This window comes from Dromiciops gliroides, chromosome 5, assembly GCF_019393635.1.
Source record: "Dromiciops gliroides isolate mDroGli1 chromosome 5, mDroGli1.pri, whole genome shotgun sequence".
Classification (NCBI taxonomy): domain Eukaryota; kingdom Metazoa; phylum Chordata; class Mammalia; order Microbiotheria; family Microbiotheriidae; genus Dromiciops; species Dromiciops gliroides.
Genome location: NC_057865.1, coordinates 301539864 through 301560447, shown reverse-complemented (window position 1 = coordinate 301560447; position 20584 = coordinate 301539864). Strand labels below are relative to the sequence as shown.

At 47.6% G+C, this 20584-nt stretch overlaps 1 protein-coding gene across 3 annotated transcripts in view; it reads left to right on the top strand.

Annotated features, from left to right (window-relative positions):
• PPARA (peroxisome proliferator activated receptor alpha) overlaps positions 1–20584 on the top strand; it is a 53071-nt gene that overhangs the window by 8922 nt on the left and 23565 nt on the right. The window contains exon 1 of one of the 3 annotated variants that reach the window (XM_043967455.1): positions 13182–13333. The exons of 1 other annotated variant lie outside the window; for it this stretch is intronic. Coding sequence is in view for 1 of the 2 variants with exons in the window: in XM_043967454.1 (XP_043823389.1) it covers positions 18171–18178 (8 nt within the window). In the remaining variant the exon portion in view is untranslated. Of the gene's footprint in view, positions 1–13181; positions 13334–17597; positions 18179–20584 lie in introns of those variants that run through there. One more of the 3 variants, XM_043967454.1, reaches the window with a different exon arrangement.

Genomic DNA, 20584 nt, shown 5'->3' with positions numbered 1-20584 from the left:
AAGCCTAATGAAAAATGCTTTCCACATTCAGAAAGAGAACTGCTGTGCTCTGAATGCAGATGGAAGCCAATTGCTTTGATTGTTTCTTGCTTTTTTTTGCAATATGCCTCATCTAGAATTCTATTTTGCACAACTTCATGTATAATGGGGATCGTGTTGTTTGTCTTCACCATGGGTAGGGGAGAGGCTGGGAGAGAGAGGCAGTTTGGAACTCAAAATTTAAAAAAAGAATTATGTTACCAGTAAGATCTCCAGTTTTACTCATTGACAATGCTTCAAAATTAATGCAGAAAACCCTGATTTTTAAAAGAACTTGATCTAGAATGAATGAATGGTCCTGCCCTGCCAAACTTCAGACCTCTCTTTCCCTTATGTAGAATCACTTTTATTCTTGTTGTCATTTTTTTGAATGAATGAACAAACGAACGAATGAATGCAAAGGCACTCCATGTGCAAAGGCACAACAGCACAAACAATAACCACAACAGCAATAATAGCTGCATTTATGAAGTACTTTAGGCTTTGCAAAGTGCTTTTCACTGATCAAGGCTTCCTAACCTTTTCCCCTCAAAAAGATGCGATGAGGCCCTATCTGTAAAGCTCTTAGCATAGTGCCTGGCAGGGGGGGGGGGGAGGGGCGGGGCTTCTCCCCTTATATATAAGTGCTTCTTCCCTCCCTCTTTCCCCTCCCCATGGCTTTCAGTAAAAGTTGCCTTGTTGGAGTAACTAGGTGGCACAGTGGATAGAGCACCAGCCCTGGATTCAGGAGGACCTGAGTTCAAATCCGGCCTCAGACACTTAACACTTACTAGCTGTGTGACCCTGGGCAAGTCACTTAACCCCAATTGCCTCAACAAGAAAAAAAAAATTTAAGTTGCCTTGTTCTCCCTGCCCCTCAAGCCCCACTCCAGCCAAAATCTATTCTGGAGCAGACCATGCACATGTGCAGCATCAATAGGATAATACCCTTTCTTGCCAAATAGTCCCACACAGGTGACCAACCTTTGAGCCTCATAACAACCCTGGGAAGTAGGTACTGTAGGTGTTATTCCCATTTGACAGAGAAGGAAACTGAGGCTCAGAGGTTAGGGGACTTGGCCCCTAACCAAGGTCACACAGCAGGAGTTGAAAGCCATCTCTTAGCCAACAAGTTCACCACTCTTGCACCCTCAGCACTTGGCATGGTCTATCTAAATGCTCTGCTTCAAGTCAACCTTTCACCTGCCTGAAAACAGTTTCCTGTGTGTCCCCCACATCCTCCCCAAGTGCTTCTCTTCCCTAGAATCAACGGTCCCAGCACCTTTGGCCCAGTTGCCAGTGTTGTCCTCTGGTTGTGCTCCAGCTTGCCAGTCACTGGCTGGGATGGTGTGGCAGAGGTGTGGTCGGGCCGAGTGAGGGCCAGTGCCACCCTGGCTGGATGCGTCAATCCTCAGGCACCTGCCGTGTTGGTCCCTCCCTCCATGAGGGCACAGATGTTGCAGTCCCTCTGCTCATGACGCTGGCCAGACCTGCCTTCAGACAGCCGGGGCCCAGCCTGGAGGCCTGGGTACTCTGGTGCCTCTTCAGTTCACCCTCTCACACCAAGCTCAGGGTTCCAACCCAAACACAAGTCCAAGCTGCACACTGAGCCCTGGGAAAGCAACCTCGATCTTCTTCCCTTTGGCTCCTCTTTGTAGTCTGGCAACTTGGTCTCCTCCTGCCCCCATGGTTCCACACTTTGGCCCTTCCTAGGGTCCTGCCTGCCCAGTCTGTGCTGAGCTCTGAGGATTATTCAGGGCTGCAAGGAACTTGCGAAGGCCATCTACTTCAATCTTCTCATTTACAAAGGAGGAAACTGAGGCGCAGAGAGTGAGGGGGTTGCCTAAGGTCACACAGAGCCATTAAGTGGAAAAGCCAGGATTTGAACCCAGCTTTCTCTGACTCAAATCTGGTGTTATCAATTGATGATAATATTTCCTAATACAGAGGCAAGGGCAGGCATCTGCTGGAGCCCTTCCAGGTTTGCCTGGATGCATTAAGGACCACTCTTTGGGTCATTCTGAGTGGACTTTTGTTTGTGTTCAGCCTGAATTTCCCCATTTGGTTCACAAAAATATAACGGTGGACCTGCTCAAGGTGCCCTGGAAAATACTGGCATGCTCTGACGTTTCCCTACCTGGTAGTATTGCGTCTGTCAAAATTTAAACTGAGGTGAGGTTCATTTGTATAAAATAGACATGCAGGGTCCCAGTGGGAATTGCTTCCCTTGAACAATGCTTCCTAAGACTTGAAGGGCTCTCCTTCTCTCTGCCCCCTTCTCACTCTCTTCCTCTCTCCCTGTTTCTCCCCGTGTTTTTCTGTCTTCCTCTCTACCTCTCTCTTCCCCTTTCTCTGTTTCCCTTTCTTCCCTTTTGCTTCCTGTCTCTCTTTCTCTAGTCTATGTGAACAGGGCTGGTTTAGTGGCTGTGGAACTCACTGGTCTGCTATGCTGGCTCTCCAAGGTGCTGGACCAAGCCCTAGCAATGCTCTTCCCACACTCTGGGGACACTTTGACCTTGACTCTAGGTAATGAAAAGGGGCAAAGGAAAAATCCCAACAGAGCCACTTAATTCAAACTATGTTTTAACACACAATGTTGTCAGGTGGTATTTGCCCACCCTTCTCTCCTTCAGTATCGTGAGGAATAGAAATGGCAGAGAAGTGAATGACTCCTGGGCCCTCCCCTTGCCTCCTCTACCCTTGACAGGGACATGTAGGGATGGGGCATCGCTGCTCCCCATTGTATCCTCAAACCTTGAAAAGTCCCTAAAGTGCCCTGGCCCATCCTGAGCTGCTTGGCTCCCTGTTCTGAGGGTGCAAAGTCTGGGTTGGTGCATGGAGCCACAGTCAATGCATCCGAATGGGGAATGGCCTGGCAGCTGGGACTCCAAACACCTGAGCCAACTGGTACATATCCTGCAGCCCCAGAAAGCACCCACACCTTCCCCAAACCGCCTGTGGATGCATGTCCTGAGCTATTTTAAAACTGCTCAGTTCAGTATATTTCGCATGAATACATTCTACCGTTAACTCCCCTACAAGTGTTCAAGTTGGCTGCCTAGAGAATGGCCCAAAGGGGGAACTGCAGGAGCTGAGTGGCCGCCTTCTGACTAATGAATAGCCCATGCATTAACCAGCTGATTTCCCAGGTGTGCAGGTCCAGAAAGCCCGAGGGACCCTGTCGAGGGGCGTCAGTGAGGAGTGCTTGCCTTCCATGACCAGGACTGTATCTTCCCCTAGAAAATGATGTGACACATGGCGGCCAGGCCAAAGGAGCTGAGGACTCTAGCCATGGAGCCCACAGCTACACCCTTGTCTCCACTTCAGGCAGGTTCCATGCTTGGGAAAGGGGCTGGAACCCCATGTTCCTCTAGGGATTGTGTGCACAAGGACTCGTGTTCCTGAGCGAGGACCTAACACCCAGCTGGCCATACACAACCTTAGCCACATGCTCTCTAACCAGTTAGAAATGTGCAGAAGCTGGCAATACTAAGTATAATAATACTTAATAATAATAATAATAATAATAATAATAATAATAATAAACATTTATATAGCATATATATAAGCTTTTGTGCCAGGCACCGAAACAAAGTCCTTAACAATTATTACTCTGATCTGATCCTCAGAGGTAAGCACTATTATTATCTCCATTTTCCAGAGGAGGAAACTCAGGCAAAACCCTTAGGCTTTGGGTAAAAATGGCCACCCAAGTAGCCATTTATAACTGTTCTCTGCACCATGGTTCACTGTATGCGCATTCATCTTTCTTCATTATTCTTGCCCTTTTTTCTCTAAAAAAAAAATCAGAAGAGAAAGGAATCCCATTAGATAACAGAATTGAGAAAGTTCTTTGGGTAGGTTTTGACAGGCATCTTTATAGAGAATGAGGCACTTGGTGAATTCTTGGGACATGAAATCCAGGGAATTATTTGTCTTGGTTTTTGACCTGCTCTGTATTGTATCAGATTTATGCAAGCCGTTCTATCTCTCACATAGTACCTGTGTTACTGTGGGTAAGTCCCTTCCCATCTATAGACCTCAGTTTCCTTCCCTGTAAAATGAAGGGGTTGGACTCACTGGTTTCTAAGGTGCCGTTTCTTGCCAGCCCTTGGGTCCTCTGGACCTTGTGCCCCTGGGTAAGACAAGGCAGGGCTGCCTCGAAATGTAATTCGCACTTGTATGATGGAGCCCAATGCCTCTAAAATTCAGTGTTTCCATCAAATCCACGGTTCATTCATTCTGCCTTTAGTGGTTCACTGAGAATGTCACTCAGTATTTCTTTTTTCCTTTCTAACAGTACTTTTAAGGCTCAAGTAAGAGATGTGACTAGAGTGGCCTGATTTAAAAAAAAAACATACATCCAAATAAGCGTTTTATTTCAGAGTAGCCATTCCGTTCCTCAAATGTTTTCTCTCAAATCTTCCAAGCCAGATTAGACGCCCAGTCTCAGTCATTTCAGAAATCGCCAAATGCCTCTCATCGCTCTGCACCCTTCCCCCCTCCCTCCTTCCATCGCTCCCTTGTCTGAAATCTGAGCCAGTGGATTTGAGCCGGCCACTGTTCTAGATCCATTAGACTCTAGGGAAAGGGCTTCCGTGAACCACCGGGGCTGGGAGCCAGAAGAAACTTGATGGAAAAGACAATGGGAAGCTGACTCACTGCGTTAATTGGTGTGCTCCTCACTGCTCCAAGGGGGGTGTAGATGCCCGAGACTTCTGGGTCCATCAGGAACTTCTGTCTAGATGTTTGGAATGAAAAATAGGGGGAAATCCACTGGATTGCTAGGAATTGCAGAGAAAGCAATCAAATTGAGAGAAATCACATTTTATTTAATTTAATGCGGAGAGAAAGCAAAGCAGTGGTTGTAAACTTTGCAGAAGTTCTGAAGGTGGCCCTGTCGGCCCTTTGAAGGGGTTTGGACTAGAGGTTAATGACATTGGTTTCTCCTGATAACCAGGATTAGGACTTGTTGTCTTTTGCTTTACAGATAACATTAAAATGGGCTTGTCTGAATTAACTGGGCAAGAATCAGAAGGAAGACAGGAGGAAGGAAAGGTTGGGAGAGAGTGGCAGAGCTCTAATGAGCCCAGTTACAAGTATGGGGAGAGAGGAAAAGAAGGCAATGAGGCATTCTACACAAAATCCTCGGGAGAAGAAAGGAGGTGGTGGGGAAAAGACCTTGCAACTTACTAGACACAGGACGGGTACATTGGGAACTGAGAATTGATGTCAGCCCCTCGTGGGGATAACAGAAGTTTCTTTACTCATATTACTTGTAAACCTTTTAATCTGGAGAAAGTACATTTCTTGGGCTGTTCAGCAAGTGCTTCAGTCTGCAGCATTACCTCTTTGCTGTGGTCTCCAGAGCCTGAAGCACCTGTGGTCCATCTCTGTGGCATCTCCCTCTGACAGGTTTTGCCTTGTTTCCCCTCATTATTTGCTGTTCAGGGTCTGATGTTGTGTATTAACCTTTTGCTGGCCAGTAGGAAGACTAGGACTAGTCAGTCCATTCTTTTTGTTTTGTTTTGTTTTGGAGTTAGTTTTTTTGAGGGGCAATGAGGTTAAGTGACTTGCCCCGGGTCACACAGATAGTAAGTGTCAAGTGTCCTGAGCCCCGGATTTTGAACTCAGGTCCTTCTGAATCCGGGTGGCCAGCACTTTATCCACTGTGCCACCTAGCTGCCCCTGAATCAGTTCATTCTTCATGTTGATCACCAAGTGGTTTCTTGGCCAAGGTCTGGTTGGTATGGGGGAGAAGAAGGAAGAGAAAGGAGGAGCCTGGGAAATCGGCTAAGACGGACAAAGAGGAGTAGTTTGCCACTGGCCATGCTCACCTGAAAGGTTGCTTTAAGCTGAGAATTAATAACTCAGCAAATACGCTGTATCCCTTCTGTGTTGTTAAAAACTTGACTAAAATGCAGTAGAGCTATTGTTTTTCTTTCATGGGACTGGGAATCTGGGAGGCCTGTAGATTGTTTTCTAGATTCACAAAGTCTGTTATTAAAGTTGTGAGTTGAGAGTCACCAAAGGCAGAAGAGGAAGTGTAGAAGCCACCAAAAAGAAATGTTGGTTCAGCTGAACAGTTCTCCATGCATTTAGTGCCTTTGGAAGCACTGAACTGGGCAGAAGTGTTTCTGGTTGAAGGCACCTTCCCCTCAGGTTTCTCATATTTTTATTTTTTTATTTTTTTTTTGGTGAGGCAGGGTTGGGGTTAAGTGACTTGCCCAGGTCACACAGCTAGTAATTGTTAAGTGTCTGAGGCGAGATTTGAACTCAGGTCTTCTGAACCCAGGGCCGGTTGCTTTATCCACTGTGCCACCTAGCTGCCCTAGGTTTCTCATCTTATGAGGATAGTGGTGGGGGCTCCCCTGATCACTTATCTTGGTATTGGCAGATGCTGCCCTCTCATCAGGCTTCTCCCAGGACTTATCTCCCTGTAGCCTTTCATTTGCTACTTTATTTTCTGCTAGCTCATTGATAATGAACTTGGAGAGAGAGCAGATGCTTCCCACTCTCTGCCGCTGCCAAAGATACTATTTCTTTCCCTCCTAAGATTTAGGAGGAAGAAGAATAGGAAACACCCACTAATTTACCATGGAATTGCGTGCAGATCCGGTCTAGGCCTGTTGGCCTCCTGAGCTCACTTTCATGATTCTGTTATGTTTAGCAAACATTTATTATTGCGGAATTACAACAAAATATATAAACCCTTAACTAGTCCCAATGGAATCCAATACCTAGCACAGGGCCTGGCCCAGGAGAGACCTTCAATAAGCATTGGGGAATGAAGAAGGCTTCCCCACAGTGTACAGCCCTGTCCCTCCTGAGCATCCCTTCCCCAGGTTTAGCATTGCCAGGTCCTCTAATGCATCTTCAGATGGCATGGACTTACCACCTTGTGCCATCCCACCTCCCTACCCTTGTGCTGGTTTTGAGCTTGGCCTGTGGCATCCACAATTAAGCACAGTGATCCAGGTGAGGAACAACAAGGGCAGAGGACAATGGGACTCTCCCCTCCCTATTCCTGGAAGTTATGCAGCCCCCAGTCCCATTAGTCTCCATCAAGACTGAGGTCCACTAACACCCCAATCTTTTCCAGACAAGCAGGTATTGAACCCAAGCCTCCTCCATTCCAGTACTTCTGAAAATGATTTTCTTGAAACCAAGTGTGCGCCTGTACATTTATCCTTAGAGATTTTCTTTCTATTCAATTCAGTTCAGGGATGAGCCTGAGAAGAGGAAGCATCAGAGTAGACAGAGCCCTAACCTTGAGTCAGGAGATCTGAGTTCAAATCCAACCTCAGACCCTTCTTTTTTTTTTAATGTATAAGGTATTTTATTTTTTCCGCCATGCCATGTAAAGAAGAGTTCCCAACCTCTGCCCATACAAGCTCTACAATTTCAGATTGTTCCGCCCTCCCTCCAACCGGTCCTCCGGTCCTCCACTCCCTCCCTAGTACCCCTCCCCCAGACCAGCAGGTAATCCGATATAGGTTACATCTATATATCTCTATACATATACATATAGATATAGATATATACACACACATATATATATATTACACATAATAACATCAATCCTATCTCTGCATTAATCCTGTTACAAGAGAAAAAAATCAGAGCATGATGCAAAACCTCAAAATAGAAAAAAAAACAACAGCACCCAAAACAAAAGAAATAATATGGTTCAATCAGAATCTATACTCCACAGTTCTTTCTTTCTTTTTTTTTCTTGGATTTGGAGATCCTCTTCTATCATGAGTTCCCTGGAACTCTTCTGTACCATTGCATTGGTGAGAAGAATATAGTCCATCACAGTAGGTCAACACTCAATGTTGATGATACTGTGTACAATGTTCTTCTGGTTCTGCTCATCTCACTCATCATCAGTTCAAGTAAGACCCTCCAGGTTTCTCTGAACTCTTCCTGCTCATCATTTCTTACAGCACAATAGTATTCCATTGTATTCATATACCACAACTTGTCCAGCCATTCCCCAATTGATGGTACCCCCTCAACTTCCAATTCCTTGCTACCACGTAAAGAGTCAGCCTATAAATATTTTTGTACATGTGGTCCCTTTCCCCCTTCCATGATCTCTTTGGGCAAAAGACCTAAAAGTGGAACTGCTGAGACCCTTCTTTTTTTTTTTTTTACTTTTTTACTTTTTTTTTTACTTTTTTTTAGACCCTTCTTTTTTAATGTAAGCCTGAACAAGTCATGTGAGCATCTGTCTGCCTCAGTTTCCTCATCTATAAAATGAGAAATCATAACAGAATCTTCTCTTGGAGGGTTGTGAGAGGTTAAAGAAGTTAATAAGTGTTTTTGCAGACCTAAAATAGGAGGCAGGTAGGTGGCATCAGTGAATAGAGTGCTGGGCCTAGAGTCAGGAAAGACCTGGGTTCACATCCCAGTCTCAGACACTTACTAGCTATGTGACCCTGGGCAAGTTACTCAAATTCTGTTTGCCTTAATTCACTGGAGAAGGAAATGGCAAACCACTTCTGTATCTTTTCCAAGAAAATCCTATGGACCATAGCAATGAAATGACTGTACAACAAAACCTTGACCATGATAAAAAATGCTAACTTAAGAGATCTTATTCAAGACCTCTGGGATCCTGACTGCCTTAGCTTTCATCTGTAAATTTGATACACCTTTATCTAAATCATTGATAAAAACGTTTCTCAGCCCAGAACCAAGGCCAGATCCCTGCATCTGCTCTCTCTCTTGAAGTCTCCTACCATGTTGACATTGGTCATACAGGCCCATCCAGACCAACTCTAATTTTGCAGATGAGAAAGCTGAGGTATAGAAAAGACACAGATAACTTTCTCAGGAAATCAGGGAGCTGGTGGCAAGGTTGGGACAGAGGTCCTCTGTCCCCAAGTCCAGCATGGCCTCTATCGTGCCACACTTATGGAGACCACTTCTCCAATGGATCAGCGTGGCTTGCAATCGCTTCCCTCACCAAGGGCTCACAAACCATCCCGTTAGCAAACTCTCCTAGAACTTGCCCACCAGTGCTTCTCTTCTTCCTTCAGAGCAGGGAAAGGACTAGGAATCTCCCCTCCCTTTCCTCCTGGCATCTGCAGGCCCAAACTAAGGAAATTCTTTCTACTTGCTGGCTTGGGACCAGCATCAAGGGCAGATTCCTATGGTCCCGGTTCCGAGTCCAAAAGAGCCTGAGTCTCGCTCAGGATCAGCCCTCATTTGTCGGCAAAGATTGTTATGGAATGTATTTTTCTACTTCTACTAGGTGTGTGCAAGGCCTCAGCCCGGGTTCTGGGCCAAAGACAAAAGCATGTTGATCCCTGTGACCTCAAAGGGCTTCCAGTTCTCCTGGGGGGGGGTGGGACTGTAGCCTGAGCCCAGTTATTTGAGGAGGAGATGGGGGGAAGAGATGACGCCCCACCTTAAGCGTTGTGCTGCCTTCTTTCAGTGAGGTCACATACGAGGAGGACAGTTGCAGCCTCAGGGTTTTTAAATGAATTGTCTCAGTCATGGCACACCAGGTCCGTTAGATATGAATCACAGAAGGCACTGGGCTCAAGTTGTGCTGTCCAAAAGGAACCAGAAAGGGAAGAGTTCAGAACCAAAGAAACTTCCAGTGGGCGCCATTTATTTCTAAGCAATAACAACATGTTCACCATCTCAATCAAAGGCTATTTTCTGTATTTCTTTGAACATTCATCCTAACAGTGGGATGTAGGCACAGGCTTTCTTTTTTTTTTTTTTAAGAGAGGCAATTGGGGTTAAGTGACTTGCCCAGGGTCACACAGCTAGTAAGTGTTCAGTGTCTGAGGCCGGATTTGAACTCAGGTCCTCCTGACTCCAGGGCCGGTGCTCTATCCACTGAGCCGCCTAGCCGCCCCTAGGCACAGGCTTTCTTTTTTTTTTTTTTTTTTAGTGAGGCAATTGGGGTTAAGTGACTTGCCCAGGGTCACACAGTTAGTAAGTGTTAAGTGTCTGAGGCTAGGGGCAGCTAGGTGGCGCAGTGGATAGAGCCCCGGCCCTGGATTCAGGAGGACCTGAGTTCAAATCCGGCCTCAGACACTTAACACTTACTAGCTGTGTGACCCTGGGCAAGTCACTTAACCCCAATTGCCTCACTAAAAAAACAAACAAACAAACAAACAAAAAAAAGTGTCTGAGGCCGGATTTGAACTCAGGTCCTCCTGACTCCAGGGCCGCTGCTCTATCCACTGAGCCGCCTAGCCGCCCCTAGGCACAGGCTTTCTGAAAACATAGGATTATAGACTTAGATGTGAGACGAACCACAGAGGACTACGTTGTTGTTTATTTTCTTCATTTTACAAATAAGGAAAGTGGAGTCCAGAATGACTTGCCCCAGATCACAGTGTCTAAGTGAGGATTCAAACCTAGGTCTTCCTTGGAGGCCTGGCATTCTATACACTCCATCCCTTCACCTCTCATCTAGTCCATTTCAAAGCCATTGCTTGATAAATGAGGAAACTAAGGCTCAGATAGTTCCCAGAACCACAGATTTAGCAATGGAAGGTGCAATCCCCCATGTTAGACATCTCTCTACCTTCATTTTAGTTATTTGGGCCACGGGTATAACGGTATTAACCAGCCTTGAAAGACTTGATGAACAGCCCATACATTTCCTGTAGATGACCGAATGCACAAATGCTTAACAACTAACCTTTGGACCAGGTCTCTGAGCCCCCTGCAAAGCTGGCCTCACTACCCAGAGCCCTGACGCTTGGAGTTTATAAACTTGGGATGGGAGCTGAGCGGGCAGTCAGGCTGTATCATTCTGGAGCCACTGCCCTGTTGAACCTGCCCTTTGGCCACTCTCTGTTTGGCTCTGGTCAAGGGGAAATGGATTCAGAGCCTGTCTGCTCAAGTAAAATATTACACCAATAATTCCATGTAAACGCTCAAGGAGAAAGCAAAGGAGAAAAGGCTGAAAAACCAAAAAGAGAGAACAAATCTCTGAATTTCTTCAATGAGGAAGCCTTTCTGAAGCTTCACAAAAGAGGGCTTCTGGCCAGGAGGGACTTGTGCTCCTGTGGGTCTTCTGACATCTGGACGTCTGTTGGCTCGGTTGGCCTCAGAACAGGTTTGAGATAAAGGCAAGGGAGAATCTCCTTTTCTACATCAGTCGAAACTCCCATTGTCCATTTGCCTAACAGCCCAGGTCCTAGGCCCTTGATAAATGTGCATTCAATGTTTGGAGACATCCAAACTAGAGGAGGCAAGATCGCTTCACCGAAACAGTTCATTTTGCTACTATGTGGCATCATTTGAACAAATGTCTCCCATGTTTGTTCTGGGTTTCCTGTAGCTTTTGTCTATTTGTTTATTTACTGAACTCTGCTCCCTTTCAGTCTCTCTGTTTTTTCTTATTATATCTTCCCTGCTTCTCCATTATAACAAGAGCATTAGCAGAGTGTAGTGGAAAGGGTCCTAGATTTGGAAAAGGGGACCTCAGCTCTGACCCAGGGCTCCCACTACCCTGTTGGTTCAGGGCAACAGTCACGTCCTATCCTAGGTGCCAAGGACATACAGGTCTGGTGGAGTGTGGGTAAGATGTGTACAAAAGTGACTGTCCCAGAGATCTAGAATGTCATGAACCTCATGCCTTGAAATCTTTGTAAGGAAGCTCTCCAGTGAAGGAGCCTTCTGTGTGTATCTGTGAACCTTCTTCTGTCTGCACTCAAGCCCTCATGCCTTAATATATCCCCTTCAGGCTATTAGACACCTTTCTATTTATGTTTTCCCACTTTATTGATTCTCCAATTCTGTGGATAATAAAGCCTCAGTCTTTCATCTGAATCTGACAAAGGAGATGTGATTAGTCCTCTAAGACGTGATTTTGTCACTGTAATTACAGGAAAGGGGGAAATGGGGAGAGCTTGGGAGTCAGGGGGCCATGCCTTCTTGGGGTTCACGTTCTAAGAGAACAAATTTCAGTCCAGATATAGAACAGGTAGGAGCCTAACTCCTGAGAAGCTTAAAGGGCAGTCAGTCCCACGAGCAATGGAAGACCTGAGAATAGAAATGTCTGGAATGTGCTCTACTCCCAATAGCCTGTGACTTCCTGAGGGCAGGGAATCCTTGGCACCTACAGTGCCTAGGAGGCAGGTGAGTACTTAATGAGTAAGCTTTTCATTAGTTGATTTATTCTATATCAGGAAGAGGAGGGGGTCAGTGCTGAAAAGATTGATGTACAGGGGTCTCACTGACAAACAGATTTGAAGTGGGCCTATATAAGAATGAGAAAGCAAAGGCTTGTGCCTGGGATGGAGAGAAAGAACAACCGCCACAACAAAGAGTCTGGTAAGAATGGCTTCAATGGGACCAAAGCCCAGGATGAAGGATGCTTGGAAAGACTGCTACAGATGGGGAGGGGGGAGGGGGAGAATGGCCTATCTCCCTCCAAGCTACATGATGACTGCTGGAAAGAATAGGGAAGTGAGAGTGGTAGAGACACCTCCATGAGTTCCATGCAACCAGCCTGAGATAAAAGAACTAGCAAGTGTGATAGCTCAGGTGCTCCAGGGGCATCTCTGAGGGACTGAGCAAGAGACGTACCACCACACTCTAGAGGGACAAGTGCCCCAGTGGTCCAGAAGAGCAGGTGAATACTTTGACCCACTGGGCATCAATTCCTGTAAAAGTGTACACCTGAATAAGAGGGGGGAGGGACATAGGAGGGAGAGCTACTAACACTTTAGAAAGTTGTGACTGCTGCAAACCAGAACAAATCCATTCAGTATCAGGTTAGACCAGACTCGTTTGGAGAGGCTTACTAGACCAAAGGAGAGGAGCAACAGGACCCTTGAGCCAAAAGCTGTCATGTTCTCTGTGAAGGAGGCTGACTGATCAAGAGCACGCCAATGTGGCCTGGGGTTCAGATGTTGCTGTTTTCAGCCCCACCCCAATAAGGGGAAGTGTTGAGGAATAAACCTGACACGCTTCCCTACCCTCCATATCTGTATTGGACAGAACCCTTCAACCAGATGTCAACAAAACAATCCGAGCATTTTTCTCCTGGTGAATTGCCTTTGAGAAGCGCGTGTCATATTGAGTTATATACTGGCAAGGTCGTTGCCCCTTCGTGCATTCTCTGTAATCTCTCCCTTGTAAAAGCTTTCAACTTTACCCCCGACTGCTCTCTCTCTTAGTGTGCTCTGTACAGACAGAATCCAAGCTTTGGGGCAGCACAGCCAAGTCTCATTGCAGCTGACGCCTGCCTCTGGCTCATTGACATCGGACAGGGCAGCCTTATCTAAATTCCCCATTTTTCTTATTGACTTTTCTGATATGAAGGGGAACTAAGGTAAGAGTACTGCTTCAAATGATGCCTAAATGAAGAGAGCAGCCTTAGGGAAGTGAGGAGCAGCTACTTTGAGAAGGAAGCGAACAAAAGCATGGATCCACGTTGTGAAAGCTGGAGGGGCTGTGTCTGGGAAGGTTAGGTTTGAATTTCAAGACAAAAGCCCCATAAACGATTTATGCCAGTGGAGAACTCTCTGTTCTCAGCCACACCTGTGGGCTTGTGCCTCCACCAGGTGTATTTCTCCTGTTTGCTGATTCAGGTAGAGTTGCACAGGACTGTTGATTGAAATAATTAAACATTTCCATTGTGTGTTTCTAGGGCTAGCTTGGTTTTTATTTCTTTAGGAAAAAAAGATTATCTTTCCAGAGCCTAGCCCAAGGCATTGTACTCACTAGGAGTTGACTTGAATCCAGAACCCAGCCCTGAGGTTGGCCAGCCGGGGTTGGATTGTGGATCCTCCTTCTCTCCTCGGTTTCAAAATGGGAGCTCTACATTCATTGTCCTTGTAGTGGCTTCCTTAGCATGTTAACCATTGTGTGGGAAACTGAACTTGCTAGGATCTCCAGTTAGATGTTCTAAGGTGGCACAACTCATGCTGTCTGGGGGCATCCAGAAAGGCTTCCCAGAGAGGGTGACTTTAAACTCCAAAGATGGCGATCGTAAGAAAGAGAGTGCAGCAAAAATGTATTGGGGTGGGGGAGGAGGAGGGGGGAGGGGAGGATGGTGGTGATTGGAGGGCGCCTCTTCAAGGCCTGGGGGTGTCCAGGTCAATGCTAGGCTGCCCTGTATTGGGAGTGTTGAAGAAGGGGCTTTAGGCAGACTTTGGTGGGGAAGAGTCCCCCCTTCAAGTGGGCTCCCACTTACATTGCACCAAAGTCTTGAGAGGAGAGGCTTGCCCAGACTCATGAGACCCAGAACAACTTTCACTGACTTGGGTTGGAGGGGCTGGGACCCCTGGAGAGGCCAGGGCTTCTCATTTTAAGGCTCTGGTGCCTCAGGAAGTTGGAATCTGAAGTCAATGCTACTGCTGAAGCTCACTCTCTCCTTTTCCCCGTGGGTTATTGGGTCCTGCTTTGTGTCAACAAATGCTTCCTGCAAAAAATATGATTCTTTAGTTAGTGGTGGTTGATTCCCCCGCAGGTAATGAACCTGTTGGGCACCAGCTAAGTGCCTGGGGGGAGGGTTCAGATAAGGCACCAGCACAAATAACGACAAGACAAGGCAGGAGGGGGCAGGCAGGGTATAATACAAAGTCTAATGAGGAATGGCAGGGGAGGGGAGTCCTTTGCCAATAGTTTCAGGAAGGCTTGATGGAGGAAATGGTCATAAGTGGTTTAGAATTAAGGATGGTGGGGGCAGCTAGGTGGGCAGCAGCTAAAGCCCTGGCCCTGGATTCAGGAGGAACCTGAGTTCAAATTGACCTCAGACCCCTTGGTACTTACTAGCTGTGTGACCCTGAGCAAGTCACTTAACCCTCATTGCCCAGCAAAAAAAATAATAATAATAATAATAAGGAGGGGGATGGAGTGGTGGGGAAAAAATGTGCAAGAAGGCACGTTAGGTAAGGTGAGAGTGTGAGTGGAGGGGGAAATGGTATGTGTCTATGGTGGGGGGGGGGAAGGGAAGGAGTCCAGTTCGAGTCTTGCTGGAGAATGTATGAAAGGGAGTCCTTTAAAGCATCTGAAAGGGCAAGATGGGGCCAGATTTTGGAGGTCCCCGAATGGCCAAATTAAACATATTACTTTATTTAGAAAGAGCTCTGTAGTGTTGGGTTCTATGGGACTAGGTCTACACATCAGGAAGGACTAGTCCAGAACTGGTCTTAAGCATGGACTGGAAGGAAGAGAGGGAAGGCTGGGCAGGCAGGGGTCAGAAGCTGGGCAGGGCAGGGACCATTTGGAGGTAAACGAACAGGATCTCCTAAGAAGCCAGTGCTTCCTTCTCCATCACCTCCCCATCTTGGTTTCAAAACCCAAGAGAGTGACTCATCTAGTGAAATATTTGACAGAAAGGGAAAGAGGATGAGCCTGGTGTGGGAAATAGGGCTGGCATGCCAGGGGGGCATCCTGACACAGAGACCTTCTAGGCAGTAAAGGATGGGGACTGGTCTAGCTCTGGGAGATTTCTGCACAAGGGACCATTGGAACAAAGGCAGGGAATGGGATTAGCAAGAGAGCGCTTCAAGAGAGAGAGGCCAGGGGCATCCCCTCAAGGAGCCCCCACTTTATGTAGTCCAGGAAAGATGAGGACACAGAGAAGGAGAAGTTAGAGAAGAAGGAAGGCAAGAAGCAGGAGTAGGGGGTATTTCTGGAGCCAATGGAGGATGGATGAAGTGTTCAATGGGGGGGCGGGGGCACACCTGCTGTGCAGTTGTGGAGATAGCAAGGATAGGAGGGAGCCCAAAGAGAACGCAATTGGATTTGGCCATTAGGAAATCATCGGTCACCTTTGAGAGAATGACTTTGTAAACTGGGAAGGAGAGGAGAGGATGGGAGATGAGGAAGTTGGCATAGCAGGTGAAAGATGATCTTTTAAGAGGTTGGGCTATGGAGTGAAGAGATTGGATGGGCTGAGGGGTCAAGGGAAGGCTTTTGTTAAGCATTAGCCCCACTTGACCATATTTACAAATGGGAAGATCCCAACAGAGAGGGCAGGGCTGACTGCTGGAGCAAGACCCTGGGAGAAGAGGGAGAGGATGGAGTCTGGGTCACAGTGAGCTGGATCAGTCTTAATGAGGTGAAGAGTGTGGGACACACCATGACTTTGGGCACAGGCGAGAAGGCATACGTTTAATCATCAAGTTTGCAAAAGACCCTAAGGGAATAAGTGACCCAGAGCCTAAGTGATTTCAGTAAAATGGCCCAGGGTAGGTATCTGCTGGAGGGGAGGGTGTGTGTGTGTGGGGGGGAGGGTGGATATGAGACTGAAGAGACAAAAAGTTCTGAAGAGTCCCTGGAGGGAGCCCCACTGTGGCCAGGTTCTCATTCTCCACTTACAGCCTGCTGAGGACAAGGGGCTTAGGGTTAGTCCCTAACTGACATGAGGGCAGGGAGCCCCAGCTCATGGCTCATGGCTCATGGCTCATGGCTCTGCATGAACCTGTAGGTGTGAGAACAGGATGGTCTGTTGGGAACAGCTTCCAGCTCCCTAAGGAATGGGATTCACAGGAGGATGCTTTGGGGCATGGGCCAGACCTGGGGTTGCCTGGCTCTCCCTGATCTCTCACCAGCATCAGTGTTGCAGGTGGAAAGGGACTTCCCTCCCAATACTTCTAGCTGCCGAATCAACCCACCAGGCCAAAGAGTCTGAAGACCAGCACGGCCTTCACTAGTGATATTCCTCTCTGCTCCACAGGTGTCCTCTTGTGTCAAGCACACACAGGGATTGACCTGGATTCTGGGCAGAGACTGTGGATGAAGAGAGAACCACCAAGGCTGCCTTCCTGGGTTTTAGTTTACAAAGCTGACTTACACACATGATTGAAATCTCATGATTGCCCTCGACATAATCATTGTAACAATAGCATTTATAAGGCACTTTATAAAATAATAGTGCTTTTGATCCTGGAAGGTAGGCACTATTGTGCTGTAACATTACAGGCAAGGAAACTGAGGCAGAAAGAGGCTGAGACATGCCATGGGTCCCTATAGCTAGCAAGGGTCTGAAAATGGATTTTGAACTCAGGTCTTCCTGAATCCAGGGCCAGCACTCGGGGCCTATAGCTTCCCTTAACTGCCTCAAGAGGCTGGGAGAAGCTGACTGGTCTAAAGCCCCCCAGAAGCAGTAGGATGGTCCTGAGATTCTGGGGTGTTTGCACCCTCTTCTTTCTTTGCACATCATCTCCCAGGGGTGGTTTGGTCTCCTACCTCATGGCACCCATGCCAGGCTTGATGACCAAGCATATCCTGGCATATCGCACCCATCTCCTTATCCAAGTCAACTGCTTGTTATCTACTGGAGCTGGAGCTGGAAAGAGTCAGTTAGCTCAATGGTTTGTTTGGAAGCCAGTGTCTCCCTGAGCAAAGTACAAGGCATTATCTCCTGGCTTCACTTTGAGGTTTGGTTTTATTTACCTCTTTCCTAAGTTTAAAATAAACCTTTAAAAAAATCAGATAATCTTTAAAGACAAACTAAGAGCGAGAGAGAAATAGATTGTTTTCAAAACCAAATGATGGGGCAGCTAGGTGGAGCAGTGGAAAGAGCACTGGTCTTGGATTCAGGAGGACCTGAGTCAAATTTGACCTCAGACACTTACACACTAGCTGTGTGACCCTGGGCAAGTCACTTAACCCCAATTGCCTCACAAAAAAACCAAATGGTAACTTAGAAATGGCGAGCTGGAAGCCAACCCCTCATGTGCTCCAGGCCTGTTCTTCACAGTTGTTTCCCTCCTGAGTCAGGTCTAAGTCCTGAAATTGGGACTGGGGTCTAGCAGAGAGTTCTGCCAGATCACTGGCTCCTGGAAACAAAGCTCCTCCCGAAGTGGGAAGGGAGCTGGGTGGGAGCTGGGGGCAGACCTGTCATGGCCCTTTGCCCTGGGCAGGTGCTTTTGATCAGGCTGAAATGTGTGGCTGACCGATGGGAGCTAGAGAAGGCCAATTGTTAACCTCTTCCCTGCTTTGGCGGTTGGCTTTCCAGGAATATTTCACAGCCACATCTTGCGGTTGGAATATCTCATCCCAGAGTTGTGTATTTGATGCCAGGCCCCAGGCTTCAGCGCTGGGAGTTGGAGGAGGGGGCATGAAAGCAGCAAAGAAAAGCTGGGGTCAGTCTGTCCCTTCCTGCCCTCCTTTGGCATGGGCAAAAGTCACCATCTGCAGCCCTTTCCGCATCATGCATGCCCAGGTAAAGGGTTTGTGGTTCTTTGTGGCTGAGGTGGCTCTCGGGATTCCTCACCGTAGCCTAGATTTCCTTAGCACTTTTGTTTGTACACCAGCTTCCACAAGACAATCCTCTGATGTGGGGATTACAAGGACTACTTGATTTGACAGATGAGGAAACTGAGGCTGAGTGGGGGAGGTGGCCCACCCACAGGCACACAGCAAAGCAGGGACAGAGCCCAGCTACAAACAAGTCTTTTGGTTCTAAGTGCTTCCCATGAATTACGTCGTGCTGACTTGTCTTTCTGACTCTGACTCTTGGATGGGAGTATCCTTCTGCCTAATGCTTGCTAAGTGTCCATGAGCAGCTCAGTTTTCAGATGATTACACAGATATAACAGGGGAATTTAGAACTGACAAGCTACAATGGGAGAGCACATTGAACACAGGATAGTTTCTTAACCTAGCTAACTTGAAGAATCAAACCTTTTCTTTTTTGTTTGTTTGTTTGTTTTTTACGGGGCAATGGGGTTAAGTGACTTGCCCAGGGTCACACAGCTAGTAAGTGTCAAGTGTCTGAGGCCAGATTTGAACTCAGGTCCTCCTGAATCCAAGGCCAGTGCTTTATCCACTGCACCACCTAGCTGCCCCTCAAACCTTTTCTTAAAAATACTAAAAGCATTTCAGTGGTGCCTACTGTCTGCCAGACCACAAAGTGCTTTACTAATAGCTCATTCACCCTGCACAACAATCCTTGGAGCCAGGTGCTATTAGCCCCATTTTGCCATTGAGGAAACTGAGGCAGGTAGTGGTTAAGTGACTTGCCCAGGATCCCAAATTCCCAGGCTAAAAACTCCTCGAGGGGAGACTCACGCTTTTGTAGCGGCCACTGGATAGGACATTGAAAGCGGGCCGGGCGCTCAGCGGCCAATCCAGGCTCCCTAAAATACCTGCCCCATCTCATAGCCAGCAAGTACTGTGCAACTGCAGCCACTCTGCTGTTGGACAGCTCCCCTTGGTGCGCCCCCCAGGGCTCCCCTCTGGAGACCTAAGCACAGCTGTCACCCCACCCACCTCCCCATCCCCTGGGGGGTTGTCCCTCACCCCAGCTTATCAATGATAGTTTTCTAATGTGATGCGCGTAACTGAAGCGAATACTTCTGATGGGGTCTGACCAGGGAAGAGAATTGCAGGACCCTCCCTCCCCGAACCTGGAAGCTCAGCCCCATTTAATGACCAAGGCCTTATGACCTTTGGGGCCAGCCATGGAGCCGCTGACTCATGCCGAGGTCACAGTTCACTCAAAGCCCCAGGTGGCTTTCAGACAGACCGCCTGCCCTGCCCTATGCTCGGGCTGTTGGCTTTCTGCTTCCAATCAAAGTAGGACACTGTCGCGGATCCCCACTGAATTTCTTCTGATCCAGCTCAGTGGCTCCAGCCTGATCCCTTTGGAGCCTGACTTTATCATGCACTGTATTAGCCATTCTCCCAGCTGTGTGTCTGCAGATCTCTGCCTTAGTCCAAGTCATCGATAAAAACAAGCCCTGATCCCTAAGGCCCTCCACCAGAGACCTTCTGCCTAGCTAACAAGGAACAGCTCCATCTCATCAAGTCCATACCTCTCCATCTTTTGCACAAGAGTAAGATGGAGTCCTTGGCCAGAGACTCTGTCATATCTAATACAAGCAGACGCTTGGCATTCTTGAGATCCCACGAGCTTCATGACATCATCAAAAAAAAGAGAAGGTCTAGGGGCATTTAGGTGGTGCAGTGGATAAAGCATCGACCCTGGATTCAGGAGGACCCGAGTTCAAATGCAGCCTCAGATGTTTGACACCTACTAGCTGTGTGACCCTGGGCAAGTCACTTAACCCTCATTGCCCCGCCAGAAAGAGAGAGAGAAAGAGAGAGAGAGAGAGAGAGAGAGAGAGAGAGGAGAGAGAGAGGAGAGAGAGAGAGAGGAGAGAGAGAAGGTCTGCCCACAGGGCCCCTCCTGCTAAACCTGGGCCAGCCTGGAAGTCCCTACTGTCCTTTCTAGACACTCACTCAACATGTCTTTCATGGTCTGGTCTAGAATTTTCCCAGGGGTACAAGCCAAGCCTTCTGGCCTGGAGCTGCCCAATTCTGTTCTGTCTTCTTTGAGAGTTGGTGGTCCACCCACTCCTCTTCCACAGTCTTACAGTCCCTGGTCTCCTGCCCTTGCTCCTAGTATCTGGACACTTCTAATTTAAGGCTGAGGGTGAGTTCTCTAAGACCTTCAAACCTACCCCCCCCTCCATTGTTTCCCTTGGTGTCTTGAATTTCCTTTCTGAGGTTCTGGCTCTCTGTAAGCTGACTTCACCACAGCAAAGGCTCCTGACCCTTCTATGAATCATTTTGGGGGGGGCAAGGCAATGAGGGTTAAATGACTTGCCCAGGGTCACACAGCTAG